The following is an 18,535-nucleotide window of genomic DNA, read 5'->3' on the forward strand; positions in this document are numbered from 1 at the left end:
ATTTCACAGTAATGCACCTCAAGCCCAACCATAAGGTTATTTTAAATCTACCTTTTGATCAGATGGAAGTAGAGTTTAGATCAAGTGGTCAGCAGAGAGCTTTTCTACAGTGTTCTCACCAACTGCTTTGAATGAACTATTTTACCATTGAAAGGCTATTTCCAGTTAACTGGATTCAAGTGTAGACTTTTGGTTCAATATCACTTTATCCAAATAGCTACATCAGTTTAGTTCTCTGGCAAACTGCAAATTGTTTGCCAGCAAATATTCATCAGAAACTGAAATGCTGTCTGAGCTCCAATAATTATTTTTTGGTGCTATGTGAGAAAGTTTTCTTGTCTGTGCCTAATATAGCTTTGCATAGTGTGTGGGCAATTAGCGAGGTGGCTTTTCATAGTGCGAAAAAGGAAAATCCTTTTTTCTGCTGAAGCAAGTTTGAGCTAAATAGCAACACATACCAACTTCTAATAAAGAGATGGCAGTGGACTGTAGAAGCCACCCCAAAAGGTCTTTTATTTGATGAGGCAAGTACTAGGGTGTCAGGTATCTAGGGGTGTGGGCATTCCAGCGATATTGTCTAGCCGGGACCATGCAAGCGATTTGATGTCTGACGTCTGGCGCTGTCTGAGATGCTGCGGGGGGTGCGGGCTTCCAGGCAGGACCTGGACGCGCAGCCGGGCCCGGGGCTCCTGCCCGCTCTGTGCCCGGCTCCGGCGGGCCGTGCCGAGGCTTTCGCCTCTCGGACAGGTGAGGTGCGCTCCTGCCTGCCCCGGGGAAAGGACCGGCAGCTCGGCCAGGTTACGCTTCAGAGCACCGGGAGCCAGCCCCTGCCCAGGGAGGGAGACGACGCGGGGACGGAGAGGTGCTGCGGAGGGAGGCCGGGGCGGTGTCCCCAACACCCGCAGCCCCTCACAGCGCGGCGGGGCCCCGGCGGCGGCGAGGGGCGCAGCCCGCCCCGGGCTGTGCTGGGCAGGGCGAGGAGGCGGCGCCCCAGGAGCCGCGGGCTGAGCAGGTCGGACAAAGGCTGCCAGGAGAGGGAGTGGCAGCCGGCCGCCGAACCCCGCAGCGGGGTCCGGGGGAGCGAGTCCGTGCCCGCCGGGACGGGGGGAGAGGGAAGGAATGAACTTCCCCGCGGGCGAGGGCAGCCTCCTACCCCCGCCCCAAGAAGGAGGGGAGGCAGGAGGAGGCGGTAGCCGCTTTCCTAGAGGCGAAAGCGGGGCTCTCGCGTGCTGCTTTCAGCTTCCCCGAAGGTGGCTGCCGGGTAGGGGGAGGCGGGGGAGGAGCTGGCTCCATCCCCGGGCGGGCGGCGGCCCCTCCACTGCGCCAACCTGCAGGCGGGCTGGAGGCAGCAGCCCCGCCCGGCCTCTGTCTGCGCGGGGCCGCGCCTCCCCTCGTCTCCGTCCCGGGCACAGCCACCAGCAGCCGCTTCCCGCTGCGCCGGTCCTGGACTGCAGCTTGCTGACGGCGAGGGCAACAAGCAGCGGCATCTTGGAGCATCTTCTTTCCCGAGTGCCCTTTCATCTCTCTCAGTCCGCTCTTCTCTCGTACCTGCAGCCTTTCCTTCTCCCTCCACCCCTCCTACCTTGTTATCTCTCCTTTTCTCCCCCTCTCTTCCCCATTTTCTTTTTTTTTGGGGGGGTGTTTTTGCTTTCCTTCTCTTTCTTCTTCCCCAATCCTCTTCTTTTTTGGACCCTCTTCGTCTAGTGCCTCTTAATTTCTTGATTTCTTCTGATTTTTTTCCTTGGACTTTGCCTTGTCATGTCAAGATGGAAGTCAGGCATGACTGGCTCTCCTCATCCCCCCATGAGGGCTTCGAGCAGATGAGGCTGAAGAGCAGACCCAGGGAGCCTTCCCCAAGCCTCACCAGAGTAGGTGCGAACTTCTACAGCACTGTGAAGCAGCAGGACTACAGTGCCAGTGTCTGGCTGAGGAGGAAAGACAAACTGGAGCACGTAAGCCAGCTTCTATTTCCCCCCCTTTTTCTTTTTCTTTCTAGACCTCTGTCTAGGTACTCTGTTAGGCTACCTCTCTACTGGCTTGGACCCCAGAAGAAAAGTGTTGCTCCAGTGGTTGGGCATGGCATTTCCCAAATAGTAGAGAAAGGAGCTGCTTAGAGGTCCCAGACTGGTAAAATCTGAGGTAAATACAATGTCAGTACTGTTCCCAAACCACATGCAAGTCTCTTCCTCTCTGGAAATATTTTTTGATGTTCTTGGCTTATTCATTCTTCTATTCCCGCAAATTCAGCACTGATGTGGGAGGAGAAAGATTGGGATGGTGCAGATGGAGGTTAGAGCATTTATCTCATGGTGATTATAGTGTAGTTCTACAATTGCTAAAAGAAAATAGTTTTTTTTAAATTCTAGCTGTGATTTCTTCCCCCCCCTTCTTTTTCTTCTTCTTTATGCACAGGACTTTGAAAATATTCAATCTATGTGAGGTAGAGGAGGTTTCCTTCAAGATGTCTATTTCTGCAGCACTAGTATATGACTTAACTAAGTGTGTTTGGGACCACAAAGGAACTGATACTGTGGATAGCTCTAGTGAATATTTAATGAAAATTTAAGGTGCTTCTAAGTATTCCTGTCTCAGATGATGTTTGAAAGCATTTTTCATGTTACTTCTATAACAGCAAGGAAATGGGTTAAGATGACCTGCATACTGTGTAAGTGTTTTCTGAATAGCTTATTAGGTGAAACCCATTGTTACAATGTACAGTACAATCAAAACAGGAAAGTAGCTGCATTTACAGGGATGCAAAAAAATGTGGATGGGTTTGCATAACGCAACAGTCTGCCATTCTTTACGTTAGTGAGTAATTTGCAATCACAGTCACATTGACTTCAAGATGCACATGAAAATATTTATTGTGGTACCGCCACCTGAAGTCTCTTTGTATAGCAATGGTCCCATTACAAGGGTAAATTACCTTTATTTCTTGAAAATCCTAGATGGCATAGTAGAGTCCTTTAAAGATGAAACCTGAAAAAAGCTCCTCTAACAACTATTTCATGGAGTATTACCCTCCCTTCCCACTAACCTGCAGAGAATGTTATCCCTGTTAGTGAAATCTTAAACTTGAGTTGTTTACACTTCCGGGGAAATGACAAGAACTGATGAACTGTTGGAAATATCACATTTCAAATGTTGAGAAAAGTGTTGAATTCTATCTGCCTTCTTACACATGTTTTTGTGATTCTCCACACTACCAACAAGGCTTCACAGTAGTAAGCTTGTAAGCAGAGTATTCTCCCATTGTGAATCAAGAAGAACGGTCAATGCCTTATCTCAGTACAGCTAAAACATGGAAAGCACAGAAATCTGAGCTCTGGCTTTTGTAACAGGTTTTTGCGATATGTGCTTACATGTTGATATGTGTTGTTGAATGATTATTAGTTGGGGGTTAATAACTATTAACAGTTTGCTAGCTAAGTACTGTTCTGGTAGCTGAATATTAGCATGTTCAGATATCTGTATTTTAAATCATGCCACAATATTAGCATGGACAAGGACAATAGGCATTAACTTGTTTGAAGATCGCGAGTGCAAACCCTTTATTTTGTGTGTGGGTTGGTTGGATTTGGTTTTTTTTCTTTGGATGAAGCCAGTATTTTGTCACAATAGTAATCTTCAATAACCCTGCAGCACTGGTGTGAAAAGCTTTTTCTTTAATCAGTTTGGTATGAATGCCTGTTATTCTGGGGGTTTCCCTCTCATTTGATCCAGTTATTTTTATTCCCAGAGCCTATTTGAACAATGTAAAGAAAAAAATTGGAACATTGATATTTCTTGCTTGCCATGAAGTATTTATTTCATTGATATTTATTGTGAATATGCTGCAGTACATTAGATATGCCAGCATTATATATTTGAAAATACTTAGTTTTTATGATTTAAGGTAATTGCATTACTCATGAGTGTTGTAACAGACAGGGCATTGCATAGCTCCCCTTAATGAATGTAAATACAATATGTATTAATTTCTAGACTCTATTATAGAGTTCTGGAGTAAGGTGGTTGTTTTCTATTTTCAGATAAATCTTTGAGGGTTTTGAGTGTTTTCTTGCCAAAGAAATTATTTCCTATACTCCGCTCTTCCACTCCAAAAGACGAACCAATTAATTTGAGACGCATCATTTGAATACTGTAGATATTGACATATGATAGCTTATGGCCAATATTGGATAATGAAGATATACAAACTTCATGAGGTGGATGCAGGACATGAATAACATTTCATTGCAACTCTCTCTGAGATAATCATGTTACTTGATACCTACACAGAAAATAAAAATGAGAAGTGAGCGTTTATGGTGGCACTGATTTTGAAAGTATGTTGTCATAAATTTGATGCTACATAATGACAGATACAGGTAGAAGAAGGGTATATAGTGAATGTAAGTCAATTTTTATATGTACTCTTTAGGCCTTGTGGAGGGGGTTGGATTTTGTTTCACTGAAATTATTTCTTAAATTGATTTCAGTGTAGTTCTAATAGAGATAAAATTGGGCCAGTATATTTTGTATGCTGCTTCCAGTAAATCCTTGTAGACCACAGTAGATATATTATACTGACTTTTGTTAAAGTGAGTAGCATGACTTCTTAATGTGTGACACTTCTTATGAATCCATATATAGTTTGAGGGACTAAAGAACATCTTCTGAAGTAAATTTTTATCAAATTGTTTCTAGGAAAAAAATCAAATACACAAAGAGTTTGTTTCTAGATTTCAAAACTGTAACAAAGTTGTGGGTTTTGGTGTTGTGGTGTTTGGTTTTGGTTTTTGTTGTGTTTGGTTTTGTTTTTTTTTTAAATGGATCTCAATTTGAAGACTGGTGAAGAGTTTCAAAATTCAACTGTTGCCACACCGCTTCTAGAAGTACAGAACAAGTTCAGATGCACAAACATGATACAGTTTCTTTTAAATTGTTCAATACTTAATTATTGACAATATGACTTCACCATAGAGGAAATCAAAACCTGGAATGTATTGCTGGCGTCTTGCTAATTGATTGTTCTTCAAATGGATCTTAATATAGTGTCTCCTCATGGACTAGTTGTTTATGTGGGTTATCTTTTTCCAAGTGGCAGTGATACGATTTGTACCATACAAGATCTGAACGCAATTCACCCGTTTTCTTTTGTGAACTCATATGCTGTATTTAAGGTTAAATGTCTCTGCTGTAACATGTTTAAAGAGAGGCCAGTGAGGAGTTTTTGGTGAAGTGAGGCCTCAGTGTACGTGTGCTATAGCTAATCTGTCAGAGCCATGCTTTTAATGGAGAAACTTACTGGAGGTGTGAGGAAGTCTGACATTGCAGACGTGACCACAGTGATGTTGCAGACCTTTGGCTGAAATTCCTGCAGAGTTGAGATTGTTCAGATTCTATGTATCTGCTTCAGCTGGTTCCTTGTACTTTTTTGTGTTTGCCTGGTACTGGGGTAAAAACTGTTGTGTGAAATATTCTTAAAGTCTCCTTTGCATAGTGGTTTTTTGTTTGTTTGTCTTTGCCTGGTGTTACCTTTTTTAATGAAATGTGAATTGGCTAAGAGAAAAAGGAGGAGGAGGGTAGGGGTGGGGAGAAAGAGTAGCTAACCTGATAGCCTTTAGCTGGTGGTAGTTACCTATGTCTGTTTTAATTAACAGCGGCTCTCCATCATGTCTGTGTATCCTTCAATAATGACAAGTACTGTATAGCTGCTTTCCTAGTACCTTAGCAAAGAATTCTAGAGAACTTAATTTTCAATAACCAAAACTTAACACAAAAGCAGAACAGATTTCTTTTTAAGCTACGATAGATAATGGTTCAAGCATATATTCTTTTTTGTGACAAATACAGGTATTCCTTCTCAAAGATGTAGCAGTATTCTTTCTCTAATAACTTTTAAATTTGATAATTTTTACAATATTTTAATATAATTAATATTCTTCTTCCAGACTATAACTTTTTGGGAGACCTGGTAGCAGAACAGTTTTATTTCCCGGAGATCCTCAGTCTGTTACCTTTAGTATTATTGTAATTAGGAGAAATTATCCATAATTCTTGGATCACTGCTTGTTTTTACTGAAGTTCTGATCAGTAGCAAAGGCAACGTTGGGATTTTCAGATTCTAAGCACTCTCACTGTTAGGAGAGTTGACTTGACCAGTTGATGTTACGCAGTTGATCAGCATGCCGCTGTCCCTTTGGCAGCATTGCTACCCAGAGAGAAAAGAGGCTGTGAGGCAGAGGGAGGGCAGTGTCGCGTGGCAACAGAGGCAGATATCTAACATGCAAATATTAGGCCTAAGGCAATTTACAATGCTGCCCGACAAGCATGGCTGTGGCACTTCTCAGAGACTCATGACCAAATCAGAAATAAAATATAACTTTAATTCACCTGTGATAACATCTTTATAAAAGTCGAAATCCCAAATCCAATTCTGCCAGTTAATTTTTATTATTCAAATCTAGTAATTCTCTTAGGTAGCCTTTTTTTTTACTCTCTCTCCCTTTTTTCTTTTAATACAGGCAATTCTTAACAAAAACATTGTTGGAGTTTAAAATTGCATTTCTGCTGTTGCATGTAGATTAGCACAAGTGTTAAAAGTCAGAGGGCAGATTTATAGGCTTCAGAATTTAACATCCTAAGGATGGCGGAAGACACAATATGCATAGCTATAACCTGTAACACATAAACAAAGAAGGTGAACATAGCTTGATGTAAAGGAAGTAACAGGAGTGGAACTTGGACAAGCCAAATCAGCTGCTGGACAGAGCCAACAACTTTTAACGTATGGGAGACTAATAAAAGGATCTAAAGCAGAATTCAAAAAATCATTACACACGTTCCCAAAGCAGCCCCCATCTTGCAGTAAATGCAAACACATGGCTTTTTTGAGTTAAATGAATTGACAGAGTCTTTGCATTAAGCAGGTATAAATAATTTGTCATTTGAAATAACGTTGGATACGAAGAAGAGTGGAGTGCACCATGTACAAAGGTATATAAGTGGTGACAACTTGGAGGGCTCTAAAGAGTTGGTTTCCAGCATTTGGAGCTTTCTGATGGCATGGTTGCAAATTATAATTCCAAATGTCTATGTCATCCTGGAGATAGATATCTGTATTTAGATTTCATCATTAGAATCAAGGGAACAAACTCCATTAAGTAGTGGGACTTCGGCTTTTTCTCAACAGAAGACAGACATTTGGAATTGCCTGCCTGTGACAGTGGTACTAGCATGTGTTGAGGTTCTTGCTGAAGTTGTAGCATGCAGTTCGCTTCACTGCTGACAGACTGTGTGGAGCTATTCTTCTGTTGAAATGCTGCTTTCCTTGAAGGTGTCTTTCTCTTGTAATGTTTGGTAGTCAAACATAATTAGAGAAAATAAATGTTCTGAGAAGTGGAAAAAGGGGACCAAAATAATTGAAAGTACTGGAAAGTACTGAAAAACATTTTAGGGCAGAAAATGTAAAACAGTTTCTTTCAAAAATAGTATGGGGAGTTTGAAATCCCTATTGAAATTTGGAGGGGAAAGAATAACTTATTTCAGTAGTTACCACACATAAAAGTAATTTTGTATTACAAAGCAGTGAAAACATGATACCTAATGGTTCCTTTTTCTCTTTCTAGTTGTGGTGGGTTGACCTGGGTTGTCTACCAGCTGCCCACTGCACCACTCGCTCTCTCTCCCCCTCCTCAACAGGACAGGGGGAGAAAATGAGATAAACATCTTGTATCTTGAGATAAAGACAAGGAGATCACTTGCCAATTACAGTCACAAGCAAAACAGACTCAACTTGGGGAAAATTAATTCCATTTATTGCCAATTAAAAATATGGTAGGATAGTGAGAAACAAGGACAAAACTAAAACCAATTTCCTCCCTTCTTTCCAGGCTTAACTTCATTCCTTCATTCCTGACTTTTCTGCCTCCTTTCCCCCAGTCCCCTGAGTGGCACAGGGTATTGGGAAATGGGAGATTGCAGTCAGTTCATAACACTTTGTTTCTGCCACTCCTTCCTCCTCACACTGTTTCCCTGCTGTGGTGTGAGGTCCCTCCCATGGGATACAGTCCTTGTCAAACTGGTCCAATGTGGGTCCTCCATACAGGCTGCAGCTCTTCAAGAAAACTTCCTTTCATATGGGGTACAGTCCTTCAAGAATTGACTGCCTTAGCATGGGTCCCACATGGGCTGCAGTTCCTACCAGAAAATCCGCTCCTGTGCGGGCTCCTTTCCACAAGCTGCAGCTCCTGCCAGAGCCTGTTCCTGCGTGAGCTTTCCACAGGCTGCAACTTCCTTCAGGGCACATTCACGTGCTCTGGTGTGGTCCTTCATGGGCTGCAGGGGAACAGCCTACTTCATCATGGTCTTTGTGGGTGGCAGGGGAAATCTCTGCTCTGGCACCTGGAACACTTCCTTCCCCGTCTTCACTGACCTTGGTGTCTTCAGGGCTGTTTATCTCATATTTTTCTTGCTCATCTCGCATAGCTGTTGCGCAGCATTTTCTACCGTTTCTTATATATGTTATCAACAGAGGCAACACCAGTGTTGTTGATGGGCCCAGCTTTGTCAAGCAGTGGAGCTAGCTGGGAATTGCTGTGTCCAACATGGGGGCAGCCCCTGGTCTTACAGAGGCCACGTTTATGGCTACCGCCTTCCCCAAAACCCTAGCTGTGTAAACCAAATAGACTAGTCTTAGAAGCTACTCTTCTTTCTGTGACAGATGAGAAAAACTTTCAACATTGCATTAATCTAGTGCGTCAGTTCTGGTGATTTCAACATCGGTCACTTTGAAAATCCAAATCTCTGAAGCTAGAATTAAAACATTTGAGAGGCATAGTCACTGTAACAGACTTAATTTATAGTGTCTGGCTTCATATTGTTGCGTGAGAAAACAAAACAACGTGAAGTTTCAGAATTGCACTTAAAATTGACTTATATGTGCATGTATAAATTTAATTCAACCCATTCAAGACTTTTTAGAAAAGAAGTTTTCTAGTTTCTGAACAAAAACACCTAAATCTTAGGCTATGTTTGTTCCAGATGCTAGCTTCAGTGAAGATATGGGAAAAGTGGTTTCCACTGTTATGCCTTTCCTAATGCTACCAGCATTAAGGAAAATCCAAATTAGTTTTTTCTTGCTGTCATGCTTTCTTTCTATCATTGTTGACCATCCTTGTTTAAGGGTTTTGAAATAGCAGCTTCTGAAACTTGCAACTTAATCTCCTTGTCTGTTACAAAAATGAATACTCTGAAGTGATTTGGTCTTGTAGCAGAACGCTGACAGTAACAGTTTTAAAGATCACAGGAGTACTTAAAACACTAGGAAAATTATCCTTAATGAATATCTCCTTACAAACGCAATTACTTCTCTGTCTGTAAAGAATGTCCAAAGAAGCTAGCCTCTGTGGCTGAAGGTATGTTTAGTTTAGGCCTTCTTCCATTCCAGAACAAGGAATGCTAAAATACTGCAGTGAACGTTTCTTTACCAGACTATCCAAAGATGGAAACAACAGACCAACTCATGCGAATGATTAATAAACCCCACTTCATTGTCATTCAGGATGGGAAGCTGTATACTCTTAATCATTCCTAAAAAAGAAAGTCCTGTGCTGGCAATTGACTCCCTAGATCTGTCTCCCCTGGTGAAGCCCTTTTCTGAGGGACATACTTTTGACTGCCTACCTCTTGCCTTGCTCTATAACATTATTTAAGGTCTGATTCCCAAGCCTTTTATTTAGTTTCACTACTGATAGGAAAAAACCACCAGGTGCACTGCTAATGTCTTGGAAGGTCCATATATCCTCTTAAACTGAATATTCCCTCTATCATGTTTCAAAATCTGAAAAGAGGTTTCTTAAAATGCGATTTGGATGCCAACTGTTAGAGTGAAAAAGTATGATACTAATTTCACAGTGCAGTGACACTCCTCTAGTGTCTGTAACATTGTGTAGTCTGAGTGCGCAATCAAGTTGCTTGCAATCTGTCCTTCACGATTCTTGGGAACTGGAGTGGATTATTTGGGGGTATATCTAGATTAGGCAATGGTAACTGCTGGGATCCATATCCCCTAATCAGCCAAACTGGGGGCCTGTGCTGATGCTTGCTTATGACCTGTATGCTGAGGTTTCCAGAATGGGGGAACAATGAAGTGAATGCATACCGAAGAGTTATCTTATCTGGTGAGGATGCAGTTGAGCCATTTATTGAGAATTGAGGTGCTTCCGTCTTCACTGGTCTTTAGTGTTATAAAGGAAGCAAGTTAGTCTAATGTTCCCTCAAAGTGACTTAAATACCGGGCTTCTTGTGATCTATCTACTGTGCTTTAATGGGCAGAAGGGCTGCTCAGCTAAGAGTAAAGAAATATGTGAGGGGAGTTAGGAGAACCTTGGAAGTTCAGGAGGAGGATGAGAATGACGCATTGGTGCCAGTGAAGTGAATTAATTTAATCGGAAATTAATTTTTATTAGATCACAGACTTATTCCTAGCTCGTTCTGGATGTTTATCCATCAAGACCTAGTCTGATTTTTTAATTTTTTTTTTTGAGGTTTGCTTCTCAGAATTCTTTTACTTTTATAATGGTTTTCCAAATATAACATAGGATTTGGGTATTTTTATAGGGATTTGGCTTCTTTTGTTTTGATCAATGCACTGTGTAGTTTAACTGTGTAGATAATATCTAGCCCTGGACAGAGAAATATGAGTGACATTTTTAGCAATACTTCATTGTCTTGCTCTCTTGAAGACAGAGACAAGTTCACCTATTTTTTCTACTTTGCACAACCTGTAAGCCCTCTTCTCTATGTGCAATAATTGTAAGTGAATACTGTTGTGCATTTTATTAATTTTTCTTATTAAAATCAAGAATTTAAAAAAACTTAGTTCTATTTCTGACTGCGTGATGTCAACATAATCATCAGCTTGTTTTATAAGTTATATAGTTATTGCAGCTTGTAAATAATAATCATTATATTCTAATTTTTGTTGCTATTTGTATTTCACTATTTACAGTTGTAATGAAATGTTTAATGGAATAAAAAAGTAAATGCTTTTGAAAATTGCTGCTAATAAAACAAATAGTGATTCAGATAATTCCTGCCATTCTGGTACATTAAATAGGCTGGATTTCCCCAAGGCATTTTAAAGTGTTTGGAGCAGAATCAAATGTGGAGCAGTGCTGAGATAGTGGTTGTGACCAGTATAACTTTCGTGATCTTATTGTTATTGCACTAAAGGCATATTTTCTTGAAGTTACACTCTAACTTGATTCTCTAAAAGCTAGAATATATTGTAAAAAGCCTGTCATAATGAGCAGATGTGTATTTGTTTTGAAACATATGAATGAGTGAAAGTTAGTAATGTCTGTAGCACTTCCAGCTGCAGTAAACATGTCGTGTCTCACTAGTGCGTTTCATGTTACAGAAATTGTGTTGCTGCCCATGAAGTTCCATGATTGATCCTTTCTAGGCATGAGTTTTTTGATGAGGGAATATGCATTATGTGTACTGAACAAACATCAGGCATTACCTCAACTGAGGCTACTTACTTATTGATGGGAATGGTGATAAAGGTGAAAGTGCAGTTTAATCACTTTTTTTTGATCTTGTTCCAAAGTCATGGTAAAGTCTCCATTGACCTCACCACTATGGATATGAGCTCCTTGAGAGAAAACTGGATCAGCTCAGCTGTCACGGGTTTGCGTCAAAACGCAAGTTCAATATATCACGCTAAGCAGTTAGAGGAAATATCTGTCTCAGAATCCTCACCTTTTCTTGAGCTTGAAGTCTCTGGATTGTCAGGCTAGTTGCTGGATACATTATTTGAGAACACTTTGCAATTAGCATAGGGTAAAGTCATAAATCATAGAATGGTTCGTGTTGGAAGGGACCTTAAAGATCATCTAGTTCCAACCCCCCTGCCATGGGCAGGGACACCTCCCACTGGCCCAGGTTGCTCAAAGCCCCATCCAGCCTGGCCTTGAACACCTCCAGGGACGGGGCATGCACAGCTTCTCTGGGCAACCTGCCCCAGTGTCTCACCACCCTCAGGGCAAAAAATTTCTTCCTATTAACTGACCTAAACCTACCCTCTTTCAGTTTAAAACCGTTACCCCTCATCCTATCGCTACAGTCCTTGATAAAGAGTCCCTCCCCATCTTTCCTATAGGCCCCCTTGGAAGGCTGTTATAAGGTCTCCCTGGAGCCTTGTCTTCTCCAGGCTGAACAACCCCAACTCTCTCAGCCTGTCTTCACAGGAGAGGTGCTCCAGCCCTCTGATCATCTTCATGGCCCTCTTCTGGACCCACTCCAACAGGTCCATGTCCTTCTTATGCTGGGGTCCCCAGAGCTGGGTGTAGTACTACAGGTGGGGTCTCATGACCTTGACAGGCTATGAAAAGGACAGAAGGCATCCTAATATAACAGATGGGATGTAAGAGACTGTAAGGTCTATGTAAGCATGCAAAAAATTTTATAGATCCAGTTGTTTCAGAATGAAGAATATGGAAGGAAGGAAGTCAAACAGGTGCATGTGAAACTTCAATTATCTACCAGGACTAATGAATAGATACCTAATGAAAACTCAGAAAGACAAAGCTACCTGTGAAATTATTTCTTTGCTCCCAATTAGAATACTTCTGTTCCTCACTAGAAAGTGTAGGTGAAAAAAATGCCTATCATGCTAAAAAAAATAATAATCAAACCTAAACCAGAATATGATCTCAGTTTTATGATAGCAGGCATCATCTGTTTTCATGTTTTGTGTTCATTTAACAGGAAACGTGCACCTACTTTAATGATAATCATTGGGGGAAAAAAAAAAAACAACCCCAAAACCAAAAACCTGTTGCCTCTTGTGGAAAATGAATCAAGTGAGCAAATAGAACAACATGCATGGATGTGACTGGAGGCTACAATAAAGATGGAGACTTTTGTTAAGTTCTGCTGTTTCCCCATAGCTCTTTACTGGGGAGGACCCATAAGCATCTAGAAAGGTTTGTGTTTCTGGAACACTAAGAAAACACCCAAGTGATTACAGAACTTCTGAAATTAGATTAGAGAAATTCTGAAACAGCATCTTTCCTGTGGCTTTTTGGCAGCTGCTGACAGAAGCTGGCCTGTTTAGCCTCTTCATGGATAGTGATAAAATAGCCAGCATAAATTAGACTGGAAAGATGAGTGGAATGGACTAAGTTAGGGCTAAAGCTCTCTCAGTTTGCTCTAGGACCTGAACAGCTCTAAGAGCCTATGCGGTATGATGGGTGGGGATTTTCTGTCTTTATAAACAGAAGTTGATGTGCATTTGTAACCCTGTGCTGTGCATTCACTGTTACCTTCTGGAATAAAGTAGTTCAAAGGTTTCAATCCAATGGGTTGGCTGAGGTAACGATCACACTTTTTCCTTTCTTCCCCTAAATCAGTACATTCAATAACTTCTTTCTGCTTATTAAAGAATTGTCTTATGGCCTGCAGCAGTGTGTTTGGTCCTTTAAACTCTAATATTGAATGTTTGCTATCTACTGATCTTTGTGGTCTTTGATGTCTCGTGGAAAAGTGTTTTCCCTAAGTTTTCAACAGGATTCATAATGCAAATTCTGGTAGGATGGCGAGCCCATCCTTCATGTCATTTAGACGTGGCTTCAGTCACAGTTTGAAGTGTTTGCTAAACTGTGTTATTTCTCTGTGCTATCTTTTCATTGAAAACCAGTATGTTTTGTGAAGAGTCAATTTTTGCTATTTGCTAGATAAAAGATCATTTGGAGTCATGCATACAGTCAGTCCTGTATGTAAGTAAAGCTTACTGCTTAAAACAATACGGAATGATGTATATTCAAGCTGCCTCTATTGGATTTGTGATGTTTAGATCCCTGAGAAGATGCATCTTTTGAGTAAGTCCTGTTACATAAATAAAGATTAGATAGCCACACAGCTGATGGGATGGTTCTGAGGAAACACAACTTGAAAATGAATGGCTAAAAACAAGAAATGAAAAAGAACACCGATGAATGAAAGCCCAACAATTTTGAAATTATTTGCAATTTGAAACTATTTTTGGAGTGATTTGTTTGTAGAATATGACTTACATTAAATCTGTGATGCTGAAGACTGATTGGTGCTTATTTGGGTTGCCGTGAGCATCAAAAAGTATCGATACACCAAATGCTGTTTCAGGCCCTTAGAACTGAGCATGATTTATTGTTTGAATAACAACAATTCCTTTGGGTCTAGCATGAAACAAAGTCACTTTTTGAACAAAGCAATTTCCTTTGTCAACGTGAGCTGTTGTCCCTGCAGACTTTTGTTTCAATTCCCTATTGGGCATGTGGCAGGCAGATAGCACCTAACCCATTCTGTGTTATTTTATCCTATTTTAAGCAGTATTGTTCTCTCTGAGCTTTGTTGTCATGGCTTAGTTGCATCAAACTCCTGCTGCGGAAAGCTGGAGTGTGCCAGGCTGTATTCTCTGTCTGTGTGGTATATGGTCGTAATGCACGTCAGCCTAAATCAATTTGTTTCTGCAGCCATATGACAGCTGAAACCTTAGACTGCTGGAAATTAAAAAAAATATTTTTTCTTCAGTTTGTGCACTTTGTTCCCCTGGTCTGTCTGTGCTGGAGCTGTTCAAAACACAGTGTTTGGCTTTAGATAACTGTTGCTTCATATCCAATATTTAAAAGCTACTGTATTACACAGCTGTTTCCCTTTTTTCTTCTCTAAGGTGGGATTTACCTATCCAAACCAAGGCTTTTGTTTTTTCAATTTTTCTCTAATTTAATCTCATAGCTTCTTTCATGAAGTGAAATTTCACTTAATTTTAAAATTATTTTTCTTTATTCCCTTGTCTCCACTATGCTGCCATGCCCCATGAACCTGTCTGACAAATCCACAGCCCAATTTTGGTATTGCATGCCATCTTCTGCAATGCACCTTATGTGGAACTCTCAGGGAAAATATGGTGAGTGAAATACATGTAGGATTTACAAAAATACAATTCTTACAAGGTTTATACATAATATTTGTACTGTCAGGGTAACACTTTCTGAATTTTGGTTTCAAAGTGAAAGAAGGTAGATATGGATTAGATATTAGGAAGAAATTCTTTCCTGTGAGGGTGGTGAGGCACTGGAACAGGTTGCCCAGGGAAGCTGTGGATGCCCCATCCCTGGAAGTGTTCAAGGCCAGGCTGGATGGGGCTTTGAGCAACCTGGTCTAGTGGGAGGTGTCCCTGCCCAGGGCAGGGGGGGTTGGAACTAGGTGATCTTTAAGGTCCCTTCCAACCTGAACCGTTCTATGAATCTATGATTCTATAAATCCTGAGTATGCACCTTTGAAAACCTTGAAATTACAATGAAAATGGAAGGTTTCTGAGTTGTGTGACAGTTTGAGTTGGGGAACAGCCTTGCAAGTGCAGTCTATAGATCTAGTAATATAAAAGGCAATGATTAGACTAAGAACAGGAAAAGTTTTTGCCACCAGTGTGACTTTATCAGCCAACAGCGTGTTCTTTCAGAATCTTCTCTCTATGTATTTAAATGAGAGCTCGGATGTTTTCAGTGCGGAGAAATATAAGCAACTGTGATGTTGTGCCTTGAAAGGGATGTGAAAACTGTTTCTCAGTATCATGGAATCTGTTTTCCCAGGGATTGCATTCTTATTTTTGTTTTTCAGACAACTGAGAGAGTGCAACTTTTGAAGGTAGTTTGTGCAGATAGTAAATAGGGTTTTCTCTGATCTAGGGAGAAATTTGCAGCAGATGTAGAAATGCTTGTTTATTATAGGAGCACCACTGTTTATGTAATACTTTCTGATTTACAGGCCATAGTACATAAGAAGTACATGAAGTATTTGAAACTTGTGTATGTTTTAGCTCTCAGGTTACCACTGTATGTTCATATAATCATAGAATTGTTAGGGTTGGAAGGGACCTTAAAGATCATCTAGTTCCAACCCCCCTGCCATGGGCAGGGACATCTCCCGCTAGATCAGGTTGCTCAGAGCCCCGTCCAGCCTGGCCTTCAAAACTTCCAGGGATGGGGCTTCCACCACCTCTCTGGGCAACCTGTGCCAGTGTCTCGCCACCCTCATGGTGAAGAACTTCTTCCTAACGTCCAGTCTGAATTGACCTATCTCTAGTTTTGATCCATTCCCTCTAGTCCTACCATTACCTGACATCCTAAAAAGTCCCCCATCAGCTTTCTTGTAGGCCCCCTTAAGATACTGGTAGGCCACTATAAGGTCTCCTCAGAGCCTTCTTTTCTCCAGACTGAACAACCCCAACTCCCTCAGTCTGTCCTCATAGGAGAGGTGCTCCAGCCCTCTGATCATCCTCGTGGCCCTTCTCTGGACACATTCCAGCACGTCCAGGTCTCTCTTGTAGTAGGGGCTGTGTTTGTGTTGTTTTGTTTTTTTTAATACCTTGCTTAAATAAGGGAGGATGGTATTTTTGAAAGACTGTAAGATCTCCTCCTATTTGGATGAATCTGGTTGACTGTATTTGAGCAGTTGCTTTCTATGACTTTCTTTTTTTTTTTTTGGTAAAAGTGTCTCCCCAGCGGCTATTTGTGATTTTTTTATTTTTTTTTATTGCTTGTTTCTGCAGTATTTAGAAGACTAGCATATTTTTTTTTATAAGAACGTTTGCAAATACTTGTTGCTCTGTTTATTCACTTTATGATTCTGTTCGGCATCAAATGTTCTCAGTTTATTTCTGGACATCATTAATTTTTGATAGTATATCTGGCTAATTTCTTCAGGCTCTGAGCGTGGAAGTTCTGACTCGAGTGGAGTAGCTTGATGAGGAACCAGCTACTGATGGACGTTTGATTATTACCACCAGGATGGAAACACCTTCCCAAAATACCATTCTAGATAATAATTGCCTGTGTAATTAGAGACATCATCATGATGTAATCTGAAAACAACATAACTCTGGTAGTGGCCTCTCTTCTGTGAGTTACATTGGATTTATCATAGCTTGTTTAAGCTCTACTTAATTAACTTTAATTACATGTCTATAGATGTTTATGCTTTTAACTGTTGAGATTGAGACTGTGACTGATGGGTTTGTTTAGTTGTATTTATTGCATGTTTACCATGCATTGCATTGTTTTTTCCATTTTTGGTTAAAAAAAAACCAAAAAGGCTTGGTTGCAGAAAGGAAGGTTGTTGTCTTGTCTTCACTTGTCCTGGCTGCTGTGCTTTGCAGGAACAGGGGGAAGAGTGATTCTTAAGAGCAACTGATGAGCCATGATGCCTGGAGAAGCTTTTAGGGTGGAGGTGGGACAAACAGAGAAGGAGAGGAACTGGGAAGCTTGAAGGAAACTATAGGCTTGAAGATTTCTGAAAGGTCCAGAGAACTTGCTTGTAGTAGGATGATGGTAGAAAGAAGCTCTTTTAGGGCTCTGGAGGTGAAAACATGAGGATTGTTCAACTCAGACTTTGGAATGGATAGCCACATCAGAGGAAAAGACCTGCCCTGCAAAATGATAGGGCCAGAATTTATTTTCCATATTTTTCCATGCAGTGGGTTTGAGTTATAGATTCTGTATTAGCTTAGTATTTTTGTGTTAGTAATTAGAAAAGAGAGAGGTGGGGGTTTTGTTTGGATTTTTTTGTTGCTGTTTGGTTTTGGCTGTTCTTTTAGTATACGCACTTTGGTATACTCAGGGATTTCACCTGAAGGCTCTGACTGAAATGAAGCTCCATCAGGAATGTCTACACACAAACTGGCCAAATGTTGTAACAAGATGAGAACAGAAAAAGAAACTTTTGTGCTTGACTCCTTGAAATAGTGGGCTCTAAAAGCATACATGATGCAGAGATTTTTATCTCTGCAGTGTAATATCTTTGCAGTGTAATAAATGAATGTATATTTGAATGACAGACTCCGTTGTCTGCCTGGGACATGTGGAGTCATTGGCTCATTTAACTAGCTTCTGTTACATAGTAATGTGGAAGCTACACAGACCACCAAAAAGTGGTGGTATACTTCATGTATAAATATGAAGTATTTAGACTGAATAGGAGCCACTCTTTCTTTCCAAAAGCTGGAAGTATCTTGAGTTAATTTTATCAAAGTCTCAATGCAGCCGACAAGTTCTTTGGTATTTTTTATAGTTTAAATTTTTTACTTATTTGCAATTAACTGTATATGACTAGACACAAATAATGCTGAGTTCAGCTTGCTTGTTTTTTTTTTTTTTAAAATGTTTGCTATCTGCAGAGAAGGCACATAAATAATTTCTGGATGGCTAGCTAATGCTTTTGACATAAGCCTTTGCAAATGATGCCTGCAGAAATACTTCTGAGGTGAGGTTTTTTCAGCCCAAAAAAGCCCACTCCTATATGTGTGTGGATGTCACCTGAAAACAGAGGTAAAATACAATTTATTTTTTTTTAATGTTGATTTTTCATATGTAATGGTCTCACCTGATTTGTTCAAATATACTTATTGTGAGATGCAGGGGTTTTAGTTTCTTTCTGCAGTCTTTTATGTCAGGTAAATTGCCATTGATTTATGTAAAGATACAAACAGCTTTCATACCTCTTT

The 18,535-nt window shown here is 40.7% G+C and overlaps 1 protein-coding gene across 1 annotated transcript in view; it reads left to right on the forward strand.

The window, feature by feature from the left end:
* Window positions 1-913: 913 nt before the first annotated feature.
* PLD5 (phospholipase D family member 5) overlaps window positions 914-18,535 on the forward strand; it is a 179,826-nt gene continuing 162,204 nt past the window's right edge. Inside the window, exons 1-2 of the mRNA XM_063328929.1 lie at window positions 914-1,012; window positions 1,767-1,952. Coding sequence (XP_063184999.1) covers window positions 1,767-1,952 — 186 coding nt within the window. The 5' untranslated portion in view covers window positions 914-1,012. The remainder of the gene's footprint in view (window positions 1,013-1,766; window positions 1,953-18,535) is intronic.

This window comes from Chroicocephalus ridibundus, chromosome 3, assembly GCF_963924245.1.
Source record: "Chroicocephalus ridibundus chromosome 3, bChrRid1.1, whole genome shotgun sequence".
NCBI lineage: Eukaryota > Metazoa > Chordata > Aves > Charadriiformes > Laridae > Chroicocephalus > Chroicocephalus ridibundus.